Raw genomic sequence first — 24015 nt, 5'->3', positions numbered from 1 at the left:
TGAGTGTCAACATCCCCGTTTTAAGATGTTGGACATCGTGTGGTCTTCTACAGAGAAGAACTACCTTACGATTCATATTCACTTCAAATGCATTTCCTTTTGAATATGAATACGTTTTGAATGCATGGTATTAAAAATGCTTTCCTTTGTGTGATTTCTGCAGAAGGGGTACCATCCTGGAAGCATGTCCGCATATGAGCATCTCTGCCTTCCAGTGGTACCCAACACAAATCAATGGACACAAGTTCAGGGGTCGCAATGCAGACTTCTTCCAGCTCCCAGATACCCTGTTGGCAGTACCAGCAGCCTTGACGGCCGACTGTGGCAACCTCAGCCAGATTCAGCTCACCGAGTTTAGAACTGAACACTGGTTTATCAGCAACGAGACAACCACTGCTCTCAATGGAAAGGTAGCTTATTGTTTTGCTTTATTTACTTTAAGAAGTTAATGCCGTTTTTATACTGATGGGGAAATATTTCATAAAAACACCTGCAGGTGGCAGTATTGCTCCAACAGAGACTAACCATTCATTTTTCAGCTCACGCCACAGTTGACCTTTCCGTTGTTATCGTTGTCCAAATGTAGGTATTCTCAGCCAGCCTCCAGGACAGAGGGTCACGACCCCTAGAAAATGGGAATGAGGTGGTGTATCGTATCCACACCCCTGGTCAGCAAATTAAACCAGGACGGTCTCGGTGCCTTCTCTGGAACCAGACCACTGCAAGGTAATCTAACCACACACACTGCTACTTATGCTCATGCTCAGTCCCTCTGGAGAAACCAAAGACAGCTTGATGACACTCCAAATATTACAAATATATATTAAAGTGGCTTTCTCACAGATATCTGTCCTGGTTGCTTTGACGAGGCTTGTACTGGTAAAAGCCAATGCAGTATAATACTGTAGGTCACAAATTTCTGGGAGGTGGCTGAAGAAACTATTGTCATTTTAATAAAGAGGTCCGGCAGTAATTGTGTCTTTTTCCACCATTCTGTGAGCAACCATGATCTAATGTTATGCTGCACACAGCATGAGTCTGCAAACAGCAGGGCAGAGTGAAAAGAGTTCTCTCACTGAGAAGTTGAAGGTGTGCAGCCTGTTGCCTGCAGCTCTTCATCCAACAACTCTTTTTGGCTGTCTCCTACTTGTTCCATTACTCTGTGCTTTCTTTCAAACTGGCCCGCTGTCAAAAAAAGCAGAAAATTACCGTTGTCTTGTTTTGTGAGACGCATTTCTGGTGTACAGCAGCGGTAAATGCTCAGCTCACTGAAACAAACACACTGCATTTCCTGTGACGATTTCACAATGAAAGTCGTCTTTTGCCAGTTAAACGCTTTCAATGTGAACCCACAGCAGTAGGATTTGTTCTATTTGCACGCAGACACGCTCACAAACACTTGGTTCGTAATACAGCAAACATATAAATATCGCAATACCTTCATCAGTAACCCTTGCGTTACCTTGTTCGGCAATAGATGACTTGGTGACATAACGGACATAGAGATTGCCACTTTGACACACAAACACTTTTCTATTCTTGATGCTTCAACCACCACTGCTGACAATGTCAATGGTAAAGGGTGTTTATTCCAGTGTATGCCTATAAAACATGTTTTCCATTTGATAATTGTTGTTTGTTTTAACTTAGTTCGTCAGAGCCACTCCCTGATACAGAACATATATGTTGGAAACTACAGTAAAGATTTAGTTGTAAACCTGTAAACCCGCACTCACCTCTGTCTGTCATCCTCACACGTTTTGTGCGAGTGAGACCAGTTTGCTAAGTAAAGGGCAAAAGTCCAAGTTCAGCCTCTCAGCACGGCCTCTTTGTGTGCACGGGGGAAGTCACATCTTTTTGTTTAACATCTGCACATTCCGTCTGTACCCTCCCACTTGGATTCGATTTGTCGAGGACATTCCTTGGTCCAAGGAATGGGACTTGGCTGGAACACGCTGTTAACACAAGTTAAGAATTGGCAGGTTTGGTTTGGCCCCAACAGCTCCTTGGACCACGTATCCCAGAAAAACAAAACTGACGAGGGAACTGATATTGAGAGAGAGAAAGAGAGCAAAAAGTCAGTCAGTAACAAGGAAAGGTCAATACTGCAGTATGCGGTGGAAAGCTTTGAAGAAAATGTGCCACTGAATCTAGCCCGACGATAATTAGAATGCTCTGGTTGAGGGGGAAAAACAATAATGAGATAATTTAAAAAGACAAAAACGCTCGTCTGTGTTATTTTCTCTTGCAATGATTGTGTCATAACTTGCTTGTCCTTTCTCTTTCCTCACCTTTTCCTGCTTCCTCTCCTCTACCTTATAGCTGGTCATCTGATGGCCAGTACTGCAGGGTTGTGAAAGAGAGTGGCAACTATGTGGAATGTGCCTGCTCCCACTTGTCTATCTACACGGCCCACGCTGAGTTTGCCGCTCTTGCATCCTACAATGAAGCCTTCTATGCCTCAGGATTTATTTGCATCTCAGGTACAAAACACTCTTCTCTCACATCTTCTCTTCTACGCGTGTCTTCACTTGTTTTCCTGAGTTTTTGTTTCGCTCTGCCCACTGTCTGTTCTCACTTTGTTCCTGGTGCATTCCCTCCTCAGAGTTTGGTTGTTTTTGTTTTTTTAAATTTACTATCAAAATTCTTTTTTTATATGTTCCACTCCTCTCTCCACAGGCTTTGCATTGGCTATTATATCCCATGTGCTGTGCTCCCGTTTCCCCATGTTCGCTGCCAAACTGCTCACTCACATGATGTTGAGCTGCCTTGGAACACAGGTAATGCATTATTGTTATGATCCTCTTTGGTAATGCTGCAGTACTATATAGACCAAGACCCACAAATCAATGCTTATCAACTTCCAGACTCCCACATACATCTTAATTAGTTTCTTTGGCATTTTCATTCTCTTTATGGCTTCAAATGCATGTAGGCAAGGGAACCTTTTGGTAATTATAACAGAGGCATTCATCTCTCCTTTTTTCTATGGATCAGTAGCTCACAGACATAAAAACTTTCACAGAAACAGGAAAAAAAACGTGTTCATGTTTAAAATTTAGATGTTTATTTTCAAATATTTCAAATGTGTACACACACACACACACACACACACACACACACGCTGCCCAACACATCTTACGAGCCACCAGACATCATCAACATTCTTGGAAATGTGCAACACACATCACTGAATGTCACCGGTTGCGTAGTTTGCGGGCCGACGCGTCCTGACAACGCAACCATGCCCCCCGCACCCTCGCCCATTAAAAACGCAAGCTGTCACATAAGCAGAGAGCGAGATAGATATGTGGCTGCACGTTGGTCTCTCAGCTGGACCCCACCGTGTGTGTGTGTGTGTGTACATGTGCACGTGTGTGCATGAGTGATTGCGGGACTGGTAATTTTCCACTGGTCTCCCCTCTCTTTGGTTGACAAACACGAGCCCCTACTAAAGCAGTCGTTGGGGGCAAACCACCTCGGGCTCGACTTGTTTATGGCCCAGGCAGAGCCCCTGAACCTTAAAGGGTTTCGGATGGAAAATTCCATCCCGTTCTGTTTCCTTTGGTGAAACTGTACTTTGTGTTCAAGGCCTTCTCCTTTGGATGCACGTGTGTCTGAGGTCGTGCTATCGTTTTTAAAATACATGCTTGTGTTTCTTTGGCCTTCTAGTCAAGGTCGGCTGATGGAGGCCTGGTTGAATTCCACACCGACAAACTGAAAGTCGAACTGAACGTTTCACACTGGTAATAAGATGTACCCTCTAAGTGGTCATCTGCTGGCAATATTTGGGAGATAATGATGGCCTCGCAGTGCAGGATGTGCTGAATGAAAATAGACCATTTGACGTCATTGTCTTCAATTAACTGTGCACTTTTTTTTAATCTCAAATCTAAGATGTCTATCTAGAAACTGTATAAACCTCTGGCGAGTGTTTGTCTCTTCTGCCTCTTCTTCCTAAAAGCTGCGTTTGTGTCCAACAGCATCTTGAGTTTTGGGGGCTTTATTTTCATAATCCTGGTAGATGACGTCAATACAGCTATCAGCCCAGCTATTCAGTGACCGATTTCCCGCGTTAAAAACATGCATGCACAAGATGAAAGGTGCTGTGGACTTGAGGCTGAAACGTGACAAATGACCAAAACAATCTCACTGCAAGGTCCATTAAGTAGCTGTTCTGTCGTGTATTTTACCACTCAATGTCTGGCTTGTTGCCTCTGGGAATCACCCGTCTTCCAATGAAATAGGCTACTTCCTTCCCAAAGAGTCATACAAGCATACTAATTAATAACACCCATTTAATGAGTAAATGCCGTCAGATCAAAACATACAGGATGCACTGATGTCTATCTGCTTCTAATGAATTGATGAAAAGACAAGACACTGTAGATCAAATGGCTTCAGAGTGTCTCTATGAATTTGATGCACCTGAAGATATCAGTGTGAAAAGTCTGCACATCGCCATTCTAGCTCATTGATTCATTCTTTCTGACCAAGGACATTGTTTAGGCTCTTTCAGACTTCATTGCATTCATTTTACAATAAATGGCTGTCGTTAGGAGGGGATTAGCATCAGATGTCTTCATCGAGAGCAAGGATCCCGTCTCTTTTTATGGAAGAGATGTACTTGGTGACAGCAATGTCTCCCGAACTTGTGGGTCTCAGCCTGGCTTTGTGCCTCACCATTGATTTGAACTGCCAGGTTCCAGCTCCATTCACTTCTGACGGAGGGGCTCTCCATCTGCGGTGGCTGAGCTGTAACTTGTCACTGGTGCTGCCCTCAGAGAGGAGAAAATTAAAGCTGCCGCCGTGATTTATTTCTCTCTCTGCGAGAGCTACAGTCGCCTAGAAATTACTAGACTAATATCCCACATCTCTGTGAGAGTCTGTGGGTTGAGAGCAGGTGGAGGAGATGGAGAAGATGGAGGCTCATGGTTCCATTTATGAAACTTTTAAATTGTCTCGCTGCCTCAATATGTCTGGCTGTCATCCTTTTCAGACATCTAGTTTCAATACATGTCACAGACCTGAGGGCATCAATGGTAATACATTTCACTGTAAAACCACCAACGACAGTGAGGCAGCAGGACTATGATCACAATCAAAAGAGGAATAGAAGTGAGATGGCCGGATAGAAAAAGAAAAAGAACATTTGGTTGACTTACATCTTTAATACAACATCTCTTCAAAATAAAAGTAATCTATGAAGTTCCATCTCCTTGTTCACAGTTGACATGTATTTTTGACACCATCATATTTTTAGGTTTAGGAAGTATATTATATTCTGTTTGTATGTTCAAAATGTCAGTAGGTAGAGTTGCCAAACACACAACAAGTTAGTTGTTGCAGTTCCATTAAAACATTTTCCCAAACAAATGATGTCAATGCGACTCGTCCCTTACGGGATCAGAAAGAACATGTTCATCCAAATTTCTACAAGCAGTCAACACAGCATATTGCCAAAATGTCAATTAGCTTGGAAGGATTATATTTTTGATATACTATGTAGACTTGAAGGGTCAAACTTGTCAGGAATGATCTCTTTGTGTGTGTGTGTGTGTGTGTGTGTGTGTGTGTGTGTGTGTGTGTGTGTGTGTGTGTGTGTGTGTGTGTGTGTGTGTGTGTGTGTGTGTGTGTGTGTGTGTGTGTGTGTGTGCGTGTGTGCGTGTGTGCGTGCGTGTCACCTCAGAGGTCAGACAGGCTCTGGCTCTTGCCAGCGGCTCGTCCTCCCCTCAGCAAGACAACTGAAGATTGTCTGTGTAGAGTGGAAATTTACCCAGAGCGTATGTACTATGTGAGTGAACCTCACCTGATCGTACTTTGTGTGTATCGTATCATTGCATGCATTGGATTTTGTGCGTGTCATTATGTCAGGGCTCATCTCACGGGCAGTTATAAAGCCTAGATATTTTCTGCAAAAAAAAAATCTAAACCATTTTCTTAACGAAGATTAAGACGGCGAATGCAGTCCGTGCAGAGTATGTGCAAATGTACATGTTACGTATGTTTGTGTTGTGTGTGACGTTTTTGTATAATTTATGATGAGTATCCCTTAATGATCACTGCAGTCTGCATTCATTTTACAGAACATAAATCATGGACAGTTAGAGAGATTGATATTTTGGGTAGACGCTCCCTCTCAAACAAAGCTAGATGTCTGATGGATTCATTTTTCTTTTTATTGGAATCCCCCTTTTTCCCTTTTTATTATTTCTCAGCTTCTTCATCCATTCAGCCACAGCCAAATAAGATTCCCAAAAGAGAAGGGAATGCTATTTCTCAACAGGACATGGCAGATGTTACTGACAGTCTTACTGGGGGAATGTGTGAGAAGTCATCTTTCTCCATGAGTACTGTCCACCAGTACCTGTTGTGTCACACAAATTCACAGCTTTGATAGTTTGACATAATCACAGGAACCCCAGTCACTTTAGACCCAATATAATAAAAATACCCTGTGATTAAATGACTTTCCTCATCTTGCACAGCCATAGCCACACAAGTGTTTACCCCAGTGGTCCCACTGCTTTATCCCAGTATCTGGGAGGTGTTTTAGGTGACTCGTAGTTCAGGTTCTAAAGGATTTCCTGTTAGCTCTGGGACTGGTTCCAGCATTCAGAACCATGCTCCTCTAACCACACACACACTCAGCATACACCACCCACCAGCCATCGCCGTCACTTCCCGTCTCTGAGAAGAATAAAGAGGTTGTCTGATTGCCGTCAAGATTCCTAAAGGTTCCTGTTCCTGTCGTCAGCATGTATGGGTTACGCGGGGAGGGTCGGGGGGCGGTCGGTTGGAGACACGCATGCATGCTTTTTCTCAGGTTTCCAGGAAAGAGGATGTGTGAGTTGCGTAACTCAAGACCTTAGTGCTTCCTTTTCTGTTCAATGTAATATCAACACAGGTCTTCATAAATAAAGTGAGTGACTCTGCTTTTCCTAAGGAACATTATCAGTTCCCATCATGACCAATCAGCCGTTATACCAATAAACAGAGAGTTTTTGTGCGTCTACTACTGGTTGAATTGGCCTGCGTTATTGTATTCTATGCAGACACTAAAGAAGAAGCCATAGTTTACTTATAGTTTTCCCTCCCACGATATATTCATGCATATTTCTCTCATATACTTCAGATAAAAGGTTAATCCTTCAACCAAATAGTTGTTAACAGTGAGGTTTTTATACTCATCGAGTCAGTTATAAAATGCAATGCTATTCTAAGCTCTGCATTGCTTTTCAGTCTGAGCTAATGGCAGGCAAGTGATGGAAGCTTATGAGGTTTTAGGCCGTGCGTGCGTGCGTGCGTGCGTGCAGACAGGACAGTGGAGAGGTGAAGACGGCCTCTAGGGAGACTCAGATTACACTCTGCTGGCTGATCCAGCACCTTGTTTCTCGTGTTGCTCCGACTCGGCTCCTCTTCATCTGATCCAGCAAATCAGTTTTCATTGTGACCTTTTCACTTTTGCATCATACTGAAAAATGTGGCAAACCTTGACAAAGTAAGACCTCAATTTCAGCTCTTTATCGTCTTCATTTTACCGTCTGTCTTCCCATCTAAACAGAAAGACTGCCAGTCTTGAAATTGTTCTCCTCTCGGCCCACATTTATGGAGTAATGTCCTTGTTTCTATTATCTGTCCCCTCATTCTGGCTGCAGCTCTATCTCTCTATCTCTCCGGGCACATCCTGTATGACTCATCCGTTTGACCACAGACAATATTTTTACATGTAGTTTTTTCCTCTAAACTGGTTACAGACCCTCAACTTAATCTCAGAGACTCACCAACCAGATCACAGTCTAATAACATCAGCTACAATCGTGTCCTTAAATGTACCCTGTGGAGTTTTCTTCTAAACACAGCTCCTGTATGTTTACTTTCAGTGTTTCTAACTAGAACACAGCTCATCTGCTCTTGAGGCCTATCAAATGTATTGAACACATTTACAAACCTGTTTTTTTTTTTAATATTTTGAAACCTCATTGTTCACATCAATTACAGCCTTTTTTAGCCGTCATATGTCGTATGTTGCCCTCATATCCACATCACAGTGCTTATGCATTATCAAACCAAACGATCTACAACACAGAATTAAAAGCCATCCGCAATTATTCATGAATCAGTTATTTATCTACAAAGATGGACTGACATTGTCTTACCCTAATTATATCATGGGACAGCCAGCAGGATGAAACACACACAAACACACACACACACACACACACACACACAATCACACACACTGTTTTCTGCCAATGCAACCCAACCAAGTCAGTACGGTTTTCCTTGGTTAACTATTGATTCATACGAAACTGCTTAAGTTCAGTGATTTCATGCATTTCCTTTGCTTTTGCACAGGTTGCCGTCAGTTATGTTTTTGTGTCTGTGGCCACATATATCGGCACCTGTGACAATGCATTTGTTAACCTCAATTTAAGCTGAATGAAGTGTCCTAACTAACTGCTGATCGTCAGCAGACTCTGACCTTACTGGACTCTGGAAGTTACACTCTCATTTTCACCAAATGTCTGTTGACCTAACAGCTGGTGACCCCATATACAGTTCCATGAACTTTCCTCTATTTATACCTTGTCATGTAGCTGAGAGACATGAAACGGCAAATAAAGAAATCCTAAAAGCAAATAGAGAATAAATAAGTTGGAAAAAACTGTCAATGCCTAAAGGGATGTTATGTGATGGGATCTTTCTGATGTACATTATACACGTAGACAGTGTTACAAGCCTGTGCTAAGCTCATAAGTACAGATCCAAATAAACCTGTACATTCAGCTGCGACATGTAGTAAGTTTATTATGGAATTAATATCATGTAAGAAGGACACATGCTCTGTCAAAATTTACTAAAAGATATATCTAACATTCATCACCTATTACTTGCTCTAAGCTTTACAACGCATCACTCGCTGTAGACGATACAATTAACAGATAGATATCGTGGAGTCAAATCACTTGTGGCAAGTCAGATCAGGGGAATGTTTCGTTTCATCACATCAGATGCTGACCTCCCTGTAATCTTATTTTAATACGACAGGCTCATACATTAAGAATGAAAAATATACTTGCATAAACAACATGGTTGTCTGCTGTAGTGCTGTACTTTCGTCAACATTTCACTTTAAACTCAGATACACAGTAGCAGGCACCTTTCACCTGATTCTGTGGAGTCATCCAGTTTGTCAAAAGGCTGCTGACATTGTGAATGACAAACAAAGTCGGATACCCACAGTTGTCAAAGTCCCTGCTCTATTTTTGGAGTTTGACAGCTTGTCTTGGCAGGCCTTTGTGTGTAGAGTGGAATGAACCTTGGAGGTTTGGAGAACACGTTTTACCCTGAAACTGTTGAGGTCAATATTGTTGCCGTTCTAGCTCGTAGCTGATTGCACGCTTGTTTCTAGGTCAGGTTGAGCAGGATGTTTCCCAACATATAATGCAGCAGATTTGGCACAATCCTGCCTGTGCTTAGCTAAATGTTCCAATTAATATGTAGTTATTAATTGTGTTCTGGAGCAGTTTGAGTATCCCCTGGCAAACTACAACCATTACAAACCCTTAGAGACGGACAGTGAAAGAGTTTGATATGTGAGATAGAAAACAGGAAACGTTAAAGGGGTAATGGAATAGTGAATCGTATAATAAAAATATAACTACATACTTAATTAGGTCTTTTATCTCAGAAAGTCCTCAGAGTCCTTTTTGTCCAGTTTGTTTTTAGCTTTGTTGGAATCTTGATTTTCCTGTTGTCCTGAACATGTTTTGATAATTGGAGAGAGATGATGTGTGTGCTCGGTGCAAGTACATCAACCCACAAACAGTAAACACACGGCAAACATGCACAAATATACACATGTTCCAACGCATTAATACATATTAATATAGTACATACCCACTTAAATTAACCCTATTCAGCTTACACATACACACTCACCCACACACACAGAGACACACAGCCCCGGGCATCAGCTCTTGGTCACCTCGACCAGTAGGGGTCACTGTAGCTCCACAGACAGAGCCAAGTTCAACAGCCGATGTGAATGAAGTGCTTGATCAATGGCTCCCCTGAACTCAGCTTCTTTTTTTATGACAAGACACACTCAGAAATTCCTGCGCTTTTATCCACACAAAAAGTTTCAGTCAGATCCTCAATCTCTTATTTGAATTCAAGCTGTGTAACCCCCCTCACTGTCCAGAAACTGACCGGCCAATCAAGGATTCCCTTACAGGTGTTTGATTTACGTAGCGTAGATAAGGAATTGAAAAACTATAGGTCAGAACCTTCGAGTTATTGTGCTAATAGTCTGTTTGGTACGGTAGATGTAGAGGTCAACTGAGACACTACACAGCACATGATAGTACGGCGGTGGCTCTGATTAAGTCAAACTTAGACTGTGACGCACCAGTGAACAGTGTGTGTGTGTGTGTGTGTGTGTGTGTGTGTGTGTGTGTGTGTGTGTGTGTGTGTGTGTGTGTGTGTGAGTGTGAGTGGAGCACACAATATTTAACTCAATCAGAGTCGTCACACACTGAGTGGCTTTGCAGCCGTCCATTGACACTGAGCGCTGCTGCAGGTCAGTCCATTTTGCACGGACGGAGTCTCTACTGGAATCGATTGGCCTGCTGCACAGTAGTGGATGAGGCTGCTTCAGTGGCTCAGTGCAGGCTTCTGCAGACTCCCTGATCAATATGATGAGACATGTGCTCATACGGCTGAATCCGAAGTGATGGAACAGCTCTGTGCTTGTGTTTGGTCCAGCAACCTAATTGTTGATAGTCTTGATGTCGTGTCATAATCTCGTTCGTCTGTATCATTCTTAGGACTAGCTGAAAATGCGGATATAATATGCTGATATGATTATGACAGTGCCATGTGAGTTATGTCTCACGGTACCGTGATGCAGTGCACTGGATAATTGTTGTGCAATTCAATACGTATACTGCATCTGCCCCTATCCAATAAACATGAAATGGAATGATTGCAATTGCGTGTATGCTAGACAGAAAAATACAAATCTGATTCTGAATCGGTCACACATGAAAAGGGAAAGATGGCCTGTGCTGTTGAGGGAATAAAAAACCTGGAACAAATGAACGTTCACGGCAACAACATCTGAACGTGGCTGAACAGTGCTCGCGATTTCACGATCTGTTGCTGTGGGACATTTACATCTATTGACTCAGACTAGCACAAAGCAAATGTGGTCAAACCATAGCAGTCGACAGTGGATCTCTATTTGTGGACTGGTGCACACCCACATCATGTATGCACTGAAGCACATACGCGCGCACACGGCATGTCTGAGTTTTGTGGTGGAGCAAAGTAGACGCGCTGAGTGTGTGTTTAGGGAGCTGGCCTTGCTCAGCTGGTTAGTGTTTTTATAGCAAGAGCATGTGCGTGCGCGCGCACACACACACACACACACACACACACACACACACACACACACACACAGCACAGCACAGCCCAGCACAGCACATGCCTTGCAGCAGCCCAAAGAGCCTTCTGTCTGGCCTCCAGACTGGTTCACACCAGATGTTGAGGAAGGAAATTCAAGAGGCGTCTTGAAAGCAGCCCCGTTGTGATCGAAAGCAGCTGCAGGTTTCCAGCAGCAGACGCTCTTTGACTGGAGTGTGACTGGAAAAGAGCGGAGGCCTGCTGGACTCCGGCTAAATGTGCTTCGTGTGGGAGGTTCTGCCCCGATTGTGTGCACGGAGGTGGCAGCATGAGCACGGGTCGCTGTATGAGTGCAGGATGAGCAGTGTAGGAGATGCAGCAACAGAAGAAAAAGATTGCATTGGGAGGAGTTTCTCTACAATATCTCCACACGTAGACTAAATAAGTACTGGTTATGTTGAGCTATATTATCTTTACATTTATTCTGCATTAGACTACAATGCGCAACAATCATCTAATTATTTGAGGGAAATATGAGTCAAAAAAATCGCCAATTATGATGCTTTAGAAAACATGCATTGTATTTTTGGATATGATGCAAAACAAATAAAAAAAGTAGTGCAGGGTTTTTTTTTATATATATATATTCAAATGTTCTAACTACACAATACAAGCCTGGGATGTTCCTTGATATCCGCCTTTCCCTCGACTTAAAACAATGTCATTCATGAAACTGTGCACTCGTTGACAATTCTCCAGCTTGTCTCAGCTGCGTCATACAGCTCGGAAACCTGTCGACTTTGCAGCTTATCATTTATTGTGGGAATATCAGTCATTCCCAGAATGTGCAGTAAAGGGCCCCTGATACCATTCCTCCCTGTTTCACAGACGCACATAGACACACTGTGCTGCGGTGTGTGTGTGTGTGTGTGTGTGTGTGTGTGTGTGTGTGTGTGTGTGTGTGTGTGTGTGTGTGTGTGTGTGTGTGTGTGTGTGTGTGTGTGTGTGTGTGTGTGTGTGTGTGTGTGTGTGTGTGTGTGTGTTTGTGTGTGTGCTCTCACGTAGGTGAATGTAGATGCAGTGTTGCGGTTGTTTGGATTTGAAACAGACCAGAGGAGGGTGGGTGTTTATTTGCAAACAGCTGGCTCAGCGAATAAGCCTCAGGCTAAGGTTGACTCCAAACACTTGTGAACTTTACTCCTACATTCTGACCTTACTGGACTAAATAACTAACTAACTAACTAACTAACTAACTGGACATGCATTTAACAAAAAATTTATAAAAATAGGTGCTCATTATCATTTAAGCACAGTATGGCGGTGAACAATCCGGTGAGGCTCAAAATGTCACGATTATAGCAACAGTGGCTCTCTCAAAATGACACATCAGACACTTGACAATGTGGGGGATTCATTCCATTTCCATCTCAGCGGCGCTCGCACTGTGCTCATATGTTTTTGTTCTTCACTCACTTCTATTTTTCACAACCTCACATGTCTTGTCAGCGAATTTTGGACCACTCCACTTATCTGTCCCCCTTCCCGCCCCACACTGGCCCACTAACCCAGCTATCAGCCATCCCCGTGTGACCCGTATTCGAGCCACTCGCTGTCCCGTGCGCTTCAGCACATGAACAACTCACTAGCATGAATTTAGAGGCCACGGCACGTGAGGAGACTGGTGATGCTTGTTCATGCTGAGGAGTGTAAAAAAAATGTCATGGAGTGGCACAAAGACCATTACCGGTCATATTATTCAATGTAAACTAAATATATAATGAGGCATTTTAAAGCTCCCTTTGTTGGGGCCGCTAGAATTGTCTGAAGTTCTCAGCTGTGGATGGAGAGGTGGCACGAGAGTGATGAGAGGACTCAGGCTGCTTGATGGGAACTCCTTGCTTCAGTGAGAAAAGGATGACATGAATGAAATAGTGGAATAGTGATCGCATTGGTTCTCTGGCTCTCCCATTCTTCTTTTTTTCTTCATCTCTTTCTGAACAAAGGCATTAGCGGAAACACCCAGGGTGCAGGCTGTGGCTGGAACCAGCTAGATCAGACCGGTAGCTGTTAGAGAGAAGGGGGGAGGTGAAGGAGAAGGGAGGAGGAGGAGGGGGAGGAGGAGGAGGGGGCGATGAGTAGTAGGGCTGCAGAAGGAAAAGATGGGATGAGGGAGGATGGAGGCGGGGAGAGGTGGAGGCAAAGTGTTCTGGACATGAGTCTTGATGGATAGTCTGGCAGGCAGATAGCCAATGCCCCATTCCCTCAGTGATGTAATGCATCAGGCTGATGCTATTTTTAGCCACAATGGTACACGTAGCTGCCTTAGCATCAGCACAGAGGGTTATTGATCAGCAGCAAAACTTACCGAGCATTGTTTCCTCTGTGCAGTTTGATGTTGCAGCATTTTTCGGATCTCCTTATTTGAAACCCTGTAAGTAGATCGACAACGTGTTGTTTGGTGCAACTTTATTTTCTAGTTGTGTACTGTACCGTAATTTGTTCCTGCCGTCTTTAGTTTTCATCTCGATTAGTTCAAATTTCATCAAATTGCATTCATCCAATTTGATGTCAGCGTCTGTATCTTTTGTTTCTTTCAGACCTGCTTATCAAATCAAAGTGAGGTTCAATCTTTTATACAAGGCAGTGAGAGATGTGGGACATAAACTCATCCCTGAGCTGACAAGTCTCCATGCAGGGGTGCTTCAGGGCCATGAAACAAATGGAGGCTCTGTCATTGGAAATTTAGGCAAGAAGCTGGACCAATAGTTCAGGCTCAAGGTCTTGGGCCTGATTATAACAAGACTTTTCAACTTTTTATATGTATTCTCAAAAGGCTCAGTCTCCGATACTAATCCCCTCCACTCACCCCGTCTACATATTTTATTCTGTATCTCTCTCTCTCTCTCTCTCTCTCTGTTATGGCAATTACTTTCAAGTGACACAGTGTCTTGATATGTCATCTTTGCAAAATAGGGTAATACATCCATAGAGGTCAAGCGTTATGTATATGAGCTTTGGTGGTTCCTGCTTTACCAGCGACCACGACAGCGACCCGCAGCACCTCCCTGTCTCTGGTGTCTGCAGCCTGAGGGTCTAGACAGGTCGACTCCTCGTGTCTTACACAAAAGAGAAGGAAGCTTGGGGACAAAAGATATGGGAGTAGATATTGCTCTGATAAACTCCCCACCTATCGCCTCCCTACTAATCCATACCCTGTGGCAGGTCATCATTACTACAGCGCTGACATGTAACTGTGTTATTTTTCTCAATGGACCGAACAATGGGCCGCAGTTGTAACCGTGACCTCCAAATCTACTTAGCTAACCTCGGCTAACAGACCTCTACCGAGGCCTTATCCAGTCCCAATCCTTGTTCTGTAACATTGTTTATCTGCTGACTGTTCATTTCTTTCAAACCCACAGAGCTTGACCTTAGCACAGATTTTCTCACTTCACCGCCGCGTCTCTTCAAAAAGGCCCAATCAACGGGTGCAGGATGTAGTTTGGATTTGATTTGTCCAAGGATGTGGAAGCAGCCTTGCAGGGGACATTCTATGGAGAAGCAGTGGTTCTGTCACAGTTCATTAGTTCACAAGAGTTTGCATGTCAGCACTGATAATGTGTGCGATTATTGACACCTGCCCCTGAAGCATCAGTCTGTCATGAAATGTGATTGACGTCCAATTTCCCACACATTCCACTAACCCTTCTGAAGTTCGTGCCTTAGTTTGTGACATTTCTGTTAATCCAAAGTCTAATTAGTTGTAGTTTATTAAAACGAATAGTATTCACAGTGAGTTGTTTCACAGATTTGCAGATTTCAGTTCATGACATAAAGTTCGGGCCGATATCTTGGTATCCTTATTTATATTTGGTACGGATGCTCAACACAGAATGCCAAAGTTAATGTGAGTGGTTTACAGCTAAAATCTGATCCCTCTCAAGCCGCCGCAACACTGCTGCTACTGCAGCACAAAATGCTAAATGATCCCTTTAAAGCTTCTCTCGGAAAACGTTCGCCACATAGAGAATATAACCTTGACTCCGTTATTACACAAACGAATAAATGCCCCAGAGGAAGCTAAGTTTCCTGTGTTTATTCAAAGGCTTGTTTCTTGTTCACTACACACTCTCCCAGCTAATGGCAACAGCTTTGTGTGTGTGTGTGTGTGTGTGTGTGTGTGTGTGTGTGTGTGTGTGTGTGTGTGTGTGTGTGTGTGTGTGTGTGTGTGTGTGTGTGTGTGTGTGTGTGTGTGTGTGTGTGTGTGTGTGTGTGTGTGTGTGTGTGTGTGTGTGTGTGTGTGTGTGTGTGTGTGTGTGTGTGTGTGTGTGCCGACAGGCATCGGGACTATCGCTAATCAAATAAGATCTTCAAGGCATCCGCCCTGTCACCTGTTGACTCAACCAACCTGGCTCACTGTGCCGGTTTACCTGGTTTCTATCCTTGACTATTATCCTCTAGGTCGTTCCCTGCTCAGGGCAAGCGAGGACACAAACACCCAGACCCGTGCACATCTGGGGGGCCAGCCCCCTGTTAGAGTCTATTTTCACACCACTGCACACAAGCACTGTTTTGGGCCCTTTGCCCTCCTTTCACCAAAAGGTCATTTCTCCCGAACAGTTACGTCAGTTAGTTTTGTGTGCTTCGGTAGTTTTTCACTGTGGCTATTAGGGTTTGTCACCAAAGGCTATAGTAAACATGTGTATGTGCATTGCTCAAAGCTGTGCCATGTTGAGAGTTTCACTTGCGCTTCAGAATGGACAATGCTTTTGTTCTGTAGATACAGCCAAATCTAATTTAAATCCAAAATAATCTTTAAAGGAGATGAGCCGAGCCAATGTGTAACTAGCACCTAGTACAACCACCGATAGCTTATCCCACTCCAATTCCGTGTTTCCTCACGAGTGCGTGTCACGCATCCTGCAGTTTATTTAGCATTTCTCGCTTGGTACTTTCCCCACTGTTTTCCTTACGGGAGGATAGATGGTGTGTCATACTGTGCCTGTGGCGAAAAGAGGCTAACGCTCTGCCAAAAACACACAGCCCCGCCGCATAAGCTTTGTTCCCATAAGCCACCTGAACAGCTTCCCCACTCGGGGCACAATTCCAGGCAGTCCGGGCATGGACTTTCCTTCCTGTGCCACCCCGTGCCCTCACCCTGCTGGGGTTGGAACATGGATGGGAAAGTGACTCACTTTGTTTCTTTGCCCTGACTTTTCCCCTGACTCAACAGGAGGATGCAGACAGTGTTAGTTAAAGCTGGAAAATCCAAGAATGGTTATTCAGGGTTTTCCTCATGGGTTTTTTTCAAAATGTAAGAATCTAGGACAGAGGAGTGACTACGTTCACATCACCCCACTGAAACGGGCAAGATTTTCTGGTGTCATGTGAAGGGCACGTCACTCAGTCTCATCCTTTATTAGGAGTAACCTCATCACAAAGCAATTCTAATGAAAGCTGTTTGTGTGGAAAACAGGTCATGTCAAAGCTCATCCATGCCTGTTTACCTTGTTACCATAGCGACTGTCTAGCTAAGCAAATTAGCTGAAACCATAGGGTTGGACTTTAATAGATAATTACAGTGTGTAGGGTAAAGAGACACGTTTAAGCTGCAGCTTGAGAAAAACAACACAATATATTGAGTGTTCAACACAAATGCTCCTTCTTTTTTTTTCCCACCTGAGGCTGTGTGACTGCCACTGTACGTCCCTGCCTGCCGCTGAGTGTAATGAATACAATGTGAGTAACGCTTGACACCAAGTTATCATTTACCCCACATCCCTCGGTCCTTCGCTACGCTTCCCTTCATCCTCTTTCTGGTCCATGGCGCTGGCAGCGGGCCGACAGGCGGCGGGTTACGTAACAATCGTCCAGCTGCGTTGGCACCGAACTCTGTCAGTGTCACAGGTTAATGAAGCCCTCGGACGGACGGCAGAGCCGCAGCATTTTCTTCTGCCCTCATGGGTTTCCCACACCGTCCTGCCTCCGATGTTACAAATTGAATTTTGACCCTGGCCCTTTTTCATCCACATAACGCTCTCTCTCCCTTTCTCTCTCTTTCACGCACTCACGCACGCACACACACACACACACACACACACACACACACACACACACACACACACACACACACACACACACACACACACTTACCGCACGCTGCTGCGATTCTGCAGTGCCCTTTATTCAGTTATTGTGCGAAATGCAGAACCCACACATTTGTACAAAATCTGTGTGTGTGTGTGTGTGTGTGTGCGTACGTGCGTGCGTGTGTGTGTCCTGATCAGCAGTTCCACATTTGTCGGTGTTGTTTATGTTGTTGTTTTCATTTTGGCTGTTGCCTGCTTGCTGCATGGTGATGTAACAGGTCTGCAGGATAGAATGTCGCTCTTTGGGATGGAGTGGGCGTATCTGAGTCCTGCTGTCTTCTTTAAAAAATGTATAGGCTATAGAAAAACCTGTAAAATTGCCTCATGTGCAATACGACCTGCTGACATTGCAAGGAGCAGAAGAAAAGCTCAAATTGTGCACAGACATTGATTGCCATGAAATCTTGCTGCTGATGATGATTCATTAGCAGAAGTGAGAAATGCTCATTTACAAACAATGGTAGCTATAGTTCTAAATTTGTCCTCTTCTCGGTTTCTCCACAGATCTGTTTCCTGGTGTCAGCTTTCCGGGGCCGGATGTTTTCAGAAGACAGCTGTGCTGCTCTGGCGCTCTTCTCTCACTACTTCCACCTCAGTCAGTTCTTTTGGATGCTCATACAGGTAATACCAGGCAAATAAACGAGAATTTAGACACTTGAACAACAACTAAAACACCTCTTATGGCATTAAACCTTAATATTTGGACATTGTTGTTGTTATTGTTATTACCCTTGGATTTTACAGGAACAGGGTCACCAGATAGAAAAATATATTTGTTGTTATTGTTGCATTGTGATAGACAATTCTTTCTGTTGTTACTATGAGCAGGGACATTGCTCTGTTTCTGCTTATTTACCTTGAAAAAGATATGAGGAGAGGACTTAGTGTGCAGTCTATAAGCCTCAGCAGTGAGGTCTGTTCAGTAGGCCTTTAATCACACAATGGGCCACAGTGTTAAGCGGTAATTCAAGAAGTTCACTGAAGTCAGTCTGTGGGTCAGATAAACTGTGCGGCACATTGGGTGTTTTAAAATGCCGTTAGGTTCCTACATATGATCGTATAGTGGGTCTTTTCAGTTACTTTATCACCACAGTTTGTTGCAGTTAAGAACAAGTGTGTCTGGGAGAGAAATCACCTGAGTCTACATCAAATGTATTTCTTCATAAAAGCCACTCCTAAGTCATTTTCTCCATGACTTGGCATAAACAGGGTTCCTGTTCTTTCTTTTTTTTCTTCTTCCTTACGCAAAGCATGTGTTTTGTTACAAAACATGTAGTGAAACTTTATTCCTCCACCACTTGGGCTATGGCCAGTTTTCATTAGGGGACGAGTTTAAGGTACCATAGTGCTGCATGACATGACCTTTGACCTGAGACTGGTACCACTTAGTAACACCTCGCCCCGGCAGCCCCCTAACTAACCCCTCCTTCTAGACCATCTGGCCTCCATTTCATTTTGTTCTCTCCCTTTGTGTCGTAACAAGAACAAAGCCGCTCAGGCAAAGTCCTGACTTGTAGATATTAGGGTTTTGAGTTACCCCGGCAGCCGGAGACGAACTTAGAATCCTCTTTTCTCTTCTCTGTTTTACAGCCTTATACATACCTTAGATCTACGTCACACAAACGACCAGTATCCCCAGGAGACCAATCCCAAATTGAATTTTGTCACCCCCCCAAACCCCCCTGCCTCCCTTGTCCTCCTCTTGTGCAAGTCTCTGGCTGTTGTTTTGTTTCCATCACTCTTAAAGCTTTAACACTGTGTGACATTTGTTAGTGAACATAATCAATGTTTATGTAGTGGATATAATCTCTCCTGGCACATATGTAGTTATCGGCGGAGTATTATAAGATTAGCCCTTTGAATTAGCTAATGGAGACTGACCACAATAGGGACCGAGCTGTGCCATACGTGCTAAATGAATGCAGGGTTTCTTTTTTTATGTCAGAATGATTGTAGATGACCTCCGACAAAGGCTCAGGCCAAAGACTTAGAAAATGTGTTAAGATTTTAATGAACCAATGGTGGGATGAACTGTGCTTCGGCGTAAATGGTGGGTTCAGACACGCGTGGTAGTAGTTAGTGTGGTGGTAGAGCTGATGTGATGTAGAGCAGGAACCATAAACTATGATTTACAGCAGAAGTTCAAATTGGAGGGAACATGTAGTTTGGAGATAATTAAAAAACATAATTTAAAAACACTTATTTTTATTCACAAGATAATTCTGCTTGCATAGATTACTCATATTACTTTTTCTTCAAATGTCATTGTTCTTAAACATCCATGCTAAAAACATCTCAGGTCAGATCTGGTCTATATCGATATCTGCCAACCTGTTGGCGGGGCTCAGAACCCCCTTTGTCTTCACCAGCTTCTCAGTATTGACCCCAGGGATGTCTCAGCGCTCATTTCTCCCCCTCCTATCAGGTAGCTGCTTTCAGCTGAGTGGTTGATACGAGTGGGCGCCAGCAACCCCTTCTCAGACCATGAGGAAGACTAAAATCAATAACTGCACACTGTGTGTATGCGTGTGCACGTGCGTGCCAATAATGTAATCACTATAGAGACCATTTTTTTCTTGACTGCAGAGGCAACCTCAGTTTACTGAGAAGCTGCATAATATTACATAACAATACTGTGCAGTCCCACTAAAGCCTTAGTTTCACCATGTGTTTCTACCCTGTTCCTCTGTGCTAGGGTTCAACACGACCAGCCTGCAAGGTGCCAAATTCATAGCTTTGTATTTAGACAATACCTGCGAGTGTGTTTTATTTGTTGACACATTTTAAATGGATGGATAAGTTGCCCGCAGTGCCACCAGTCAGTCAACCATTCACACATCTCAAAACTTTGACAAGTAAAACAAAACTGTCTGCATGGCTTGATAACCACAAGGAAATATTGAAAATTCATATTCTGCTCATTTGGTTGAACAGTTGCCATCCTGACAAGGCAAAAAGTCAGTAAGTCTGTATCCGTGCTTTATTCTAAGACTGCATTATTTGAAAATCAGCGAGGGATGCAGCCACAGCAACACAGAGTCACCCCTAATCCATTTACTGTGTCTTGGTGGCTCCGGCCTGCTCACAGCCAAGAGAACGGCAGCTCTTGACTGACTATTGTCTCTGGGCAGCACTGTAAAGATGTTACACAACTGAGTATACTGAGGACAGAGTGTAGTTTTGTACGCTGCATGTATGTGTTTGTGTTCGTGCACCAGTGGTTGTTCTGTCAGTGGTTATGGTTATGTCGGAGAGGGAGAGGCCAGCATCTTAGCCTCCTGTTATTAGTTGCATCACTGTGTCCCTCTGTGCAAATGTCCTGGTTACGTGTTTGCAGACAGATGGACAATAACAACCATTATCAGCTGTTCATTATAGCTGCCAAGCTGCTGCATGAATGTATATTGCTCTGAACAAAACATAAGAGCTGTTGACTTTAAACCAAATGCACAAGTTGGATTGGAAAATAGAGAGCGACTTTGTTAACCCCCACATAAAATTTTGCCCTTTGCTCATCGCCAACCTAGCAGTTTGGAGATATGCCATTGTCCCCATGTGAGGTCTTCACACACGCGGATAAGACACTGTGTCTGTGTTTCAACAAACAGGTGTTCAGAAAAGCCACTTACGTAACAATGCAGGGCTCAGTGTATGCGATGGAACAGTCTGTCAAAGCCTGCTAGATTATAAAGCAAACAAAGCTGGTGTGGGTATAATGGAAGTGTGGCTGTATGAGACATGAATAAAATCCTTCAAAGTTCCAACGTGTTGCTTCTCCTCACATCACTGGGCCGCCGTCGGTTTAAATGAAATATTATTGCCCTTAAATTTGTTGCTTTTTCAAACATTTGTCCCCTCAGGCAGTGAACTTCTGGCAAGTGCTGGTGATGAATGACGAGCACACAGAGCGCCGGTACCTGCTCTACTTCCTGTTGGGCTGGGGGCTTCCTGCTCTGGTCATCATTGTCCTGGTCATCGTCTTGCTGGGCGGCTTCGGCTGGACCATACACACCGTGTACGGACTGGTGCAAGGAGACGTGTGAGTGCACAGTTTAAAACCCCAAATTCATACACAAGTGGTTCTTTTGGAGCTGATGACGGGGAGGTGGAATGGATCCAACGTAATCTCTTAACATTTTTTTTGCACTTACATAAATTCCACTCGAGCAGAGCAAACAGAAAACACCTGAGTCAGTGACATCATGTGAGGAGATTGCTTGCCCAATCGACTGAACGAACCAGTGAGTTTCAGTGTTTGCGTGCGTCTCCCCACACAGAGTCATTACCTCGGAGGTGGAGGCGTTCACACAGCAGGGAGAAACCTTGAATAACATGGCTTAATAATATGTTTTTTGTGCGTGTGTGTATGTGTGTGTGTGTGTGTGTGTGTGTGTGTGCGTGCGTGCGTGCTTGTTCACGTGTGTTTCCTTCCCGTCCCCATGTTTCGTGTCCCATTCATCCCATTTCAAGTGGGCATGACGGGCAAAGTCAAACACAGATGAAGTTAGAACCTTCAAATCCAACATCTAAAATTAGCCAGTGGTCCGAGGTGTGGCTGTTATCCTTGGGATCAAGCGTGTGCGCGCGTTTCCTGTGGGTGGGTGCATGTTAGACAGTGAGCGTACACACGACAGATTTAGGGACACAGAGGAGTATTCAGTTTCCCGGGGAAATGTACCTTCCTCTTTAAAAGAGGCAGCGTTTGAATTCATTCCGTCCTCCCCCCCCCTCTCCCTCTTCTCGCTCTCTCTCTTCAACTCCCCTCCTCTCTCTCTCTCTCTCAGGCTCCAAATCAGTGTAAGCAGGTCAGATGGCCTCTGTTTTTTCAGTTTCACCCTGCCTGCCTACAAACAGGTGTGATGCTCAACCTTGGATAAGTTTGTGGTTTTGACTGTATCTATTTGTGTGATATACATATTCAGACAGCCGTTGTTCACTGTCGGCGAAAGACCTTTTTATAGTTATTGCTCCTAGATCCATAGACAGTAAAGTATGTTGAGATGAATGCATCATAGGAAGGTGCACTCTTAAATCACACAACAGGTCTTGTCTTCATTTGCTCTCGTTTGTTTCCCTGTGCTCACACGTTTTTTTTCCGTAAAATTCTGTTTCAACAGAAGTGATCATACAAATTTCAGTACAGAGAAATCACCCTGTGGTCCTTTGCTAGGTCAATACATCTCGTAACAACACAAACATGTACATTAATGTACAGTTACTTATTTAATATTTGAGTCTGAGAAAATACATTTTTACCCGACACACTGATTTATGGTAACGTTTGGCAACGTTATAGCCAGGCTGTAAAGTAGATCATGTAATTTCCTGAAGAACCTGACATTGAAATCTGTTTTATATTGTCTCACCTTTGGATACTGTGATAACGTTATGTAGGCAAAAAGCTACCACATATGCATGTATGCTTCTTTAAAACCGATTTCGTTTACTTCATTGTCTTTTTAAGAGTTTGTCCCTGACAAGGCCATGTCCTGAAATGACCGATTACCTCACACTGTGGTATGTTGGAAAAAAATACCAAGAAAACATAAAATGCATTGCTTTCTTTTTTTATTCTCTCCCATAACCATAAAATAAGTGAAATGGGCCCCTGGGTATTGTTTCCTCCGTCCACTACAAGAATCCTTGGGATTTCACTAACTTGTGAGACTTTCACTACAGTACGATCTCATCCTCTCGCAAGGCCACGGCAGTACAAATATCCATATTCCAGTGTGATCACACTCTCATAGTGCGGCTGTCTTGCTGGGAAGGGTAACCCAGTGACTTATTTGGCATACCTCATGTCATGTTATGGCTACTGTAGCTGGCGTATTTCCAATTATTCCTCTGTCATCGCTGAAGCTGGCAGTGAAGTCCTATCTGTAAGTTGTGCTCCCACGAAACAAGGGGCTGAGCTTGTTTTGTGAGAGTCACACAAGTGTTTTGATAGCTGTTTTACAGTTGCAGTTTATATGAAGGTGTAGATTTTCCCAGAGAAAAATATTTTGCTGAGTTTTCTTTAATAAAAGCAAAACAGGTTTGACTGGATGGAAACTGGGAAAGGACTCGTGAGATTTCCCAAAGAAAACAGCAGAGAGACAGACAGTCAAATATGAACTCTCAGACAGATTATATAAAGAAAAATAAATTCTATAATTTGAAAAAAACATGGCTTTAATGAATAATTCCACTTTTTTGAGGAATAACCGTCCCTTTGACCTGAATTTAAGTTTGTCCCTAAATAAATGTAGAAGTTTCTCTGCTCAAGAACTCTTATAATCCACTTTCCACATTCATATCCAGTTGTTTTTTTGTTTGAGCGTTTTTTTCGTCCTTTAAATGGAAAAAAACACTTAAGCGTCTTTGCCGTTAGATATTATCCCTCTGTAGCTGCAGAGTGACCCGGTTGTTCAGAAGAGCTAGTGTAAGAACATACGTATTTTGCTGCTGAAGGCAA

At 43.6% G+C, this 24015-nt stretch overlaps 1 protein-coding gene across 1 annotated transcript in view; it reads left to right on the top strand.

The window, feature by feature from the left end:
- adgrv1 (adhesion G protein-coupled receptor V1) overlaps positions 1–24015 on the top strand; it is a 103421-nt gene that overhangs the window by 58715 nt on the left and 20691 nt on the right. Inside the window, exons 85-90 of the mRNA XM_047328956.1 lie at positions 164–410; positions 587–726; positions 2323–2483; positions 2680–2780; positions 18063–18179; positions 21419–21597. Of these exons, the coding sequence (XP_047184912.1) occupies positions 164–410; positions 587–726; positions 2323–2483; positions 2680–2780; positions 18063–18179; positions 21419–21597 (945 nt within the window). The remainder of the gene's footprint in view (positions 1–163; positions 411–586; positions 727–2322; positions 2484–2679; positions 2781–18062; positions 18180–21418; positions 21598–24015) is intronic.

The sequence above is a fragment of the Scophthalmus maximus genome, chromosome 19 (assembly GCF_022379125.1).
Source record: "Scophthalmus maximus strain ysfricsl-2021 chromosome 19, ASM2237912v1, whole genome shotgun sequence".
Taxonomy (NCBI): domain Eukaryota; kingdom Metazoa; phylum Chordata; class Actinopteri; order Pleuronectiformes; family Scophthalmidae; genus Scophthalmus; species Scophthalmus maximus.
This window is presented reverse-complemented; position numbering and strand designations above follow the sequence as displayed.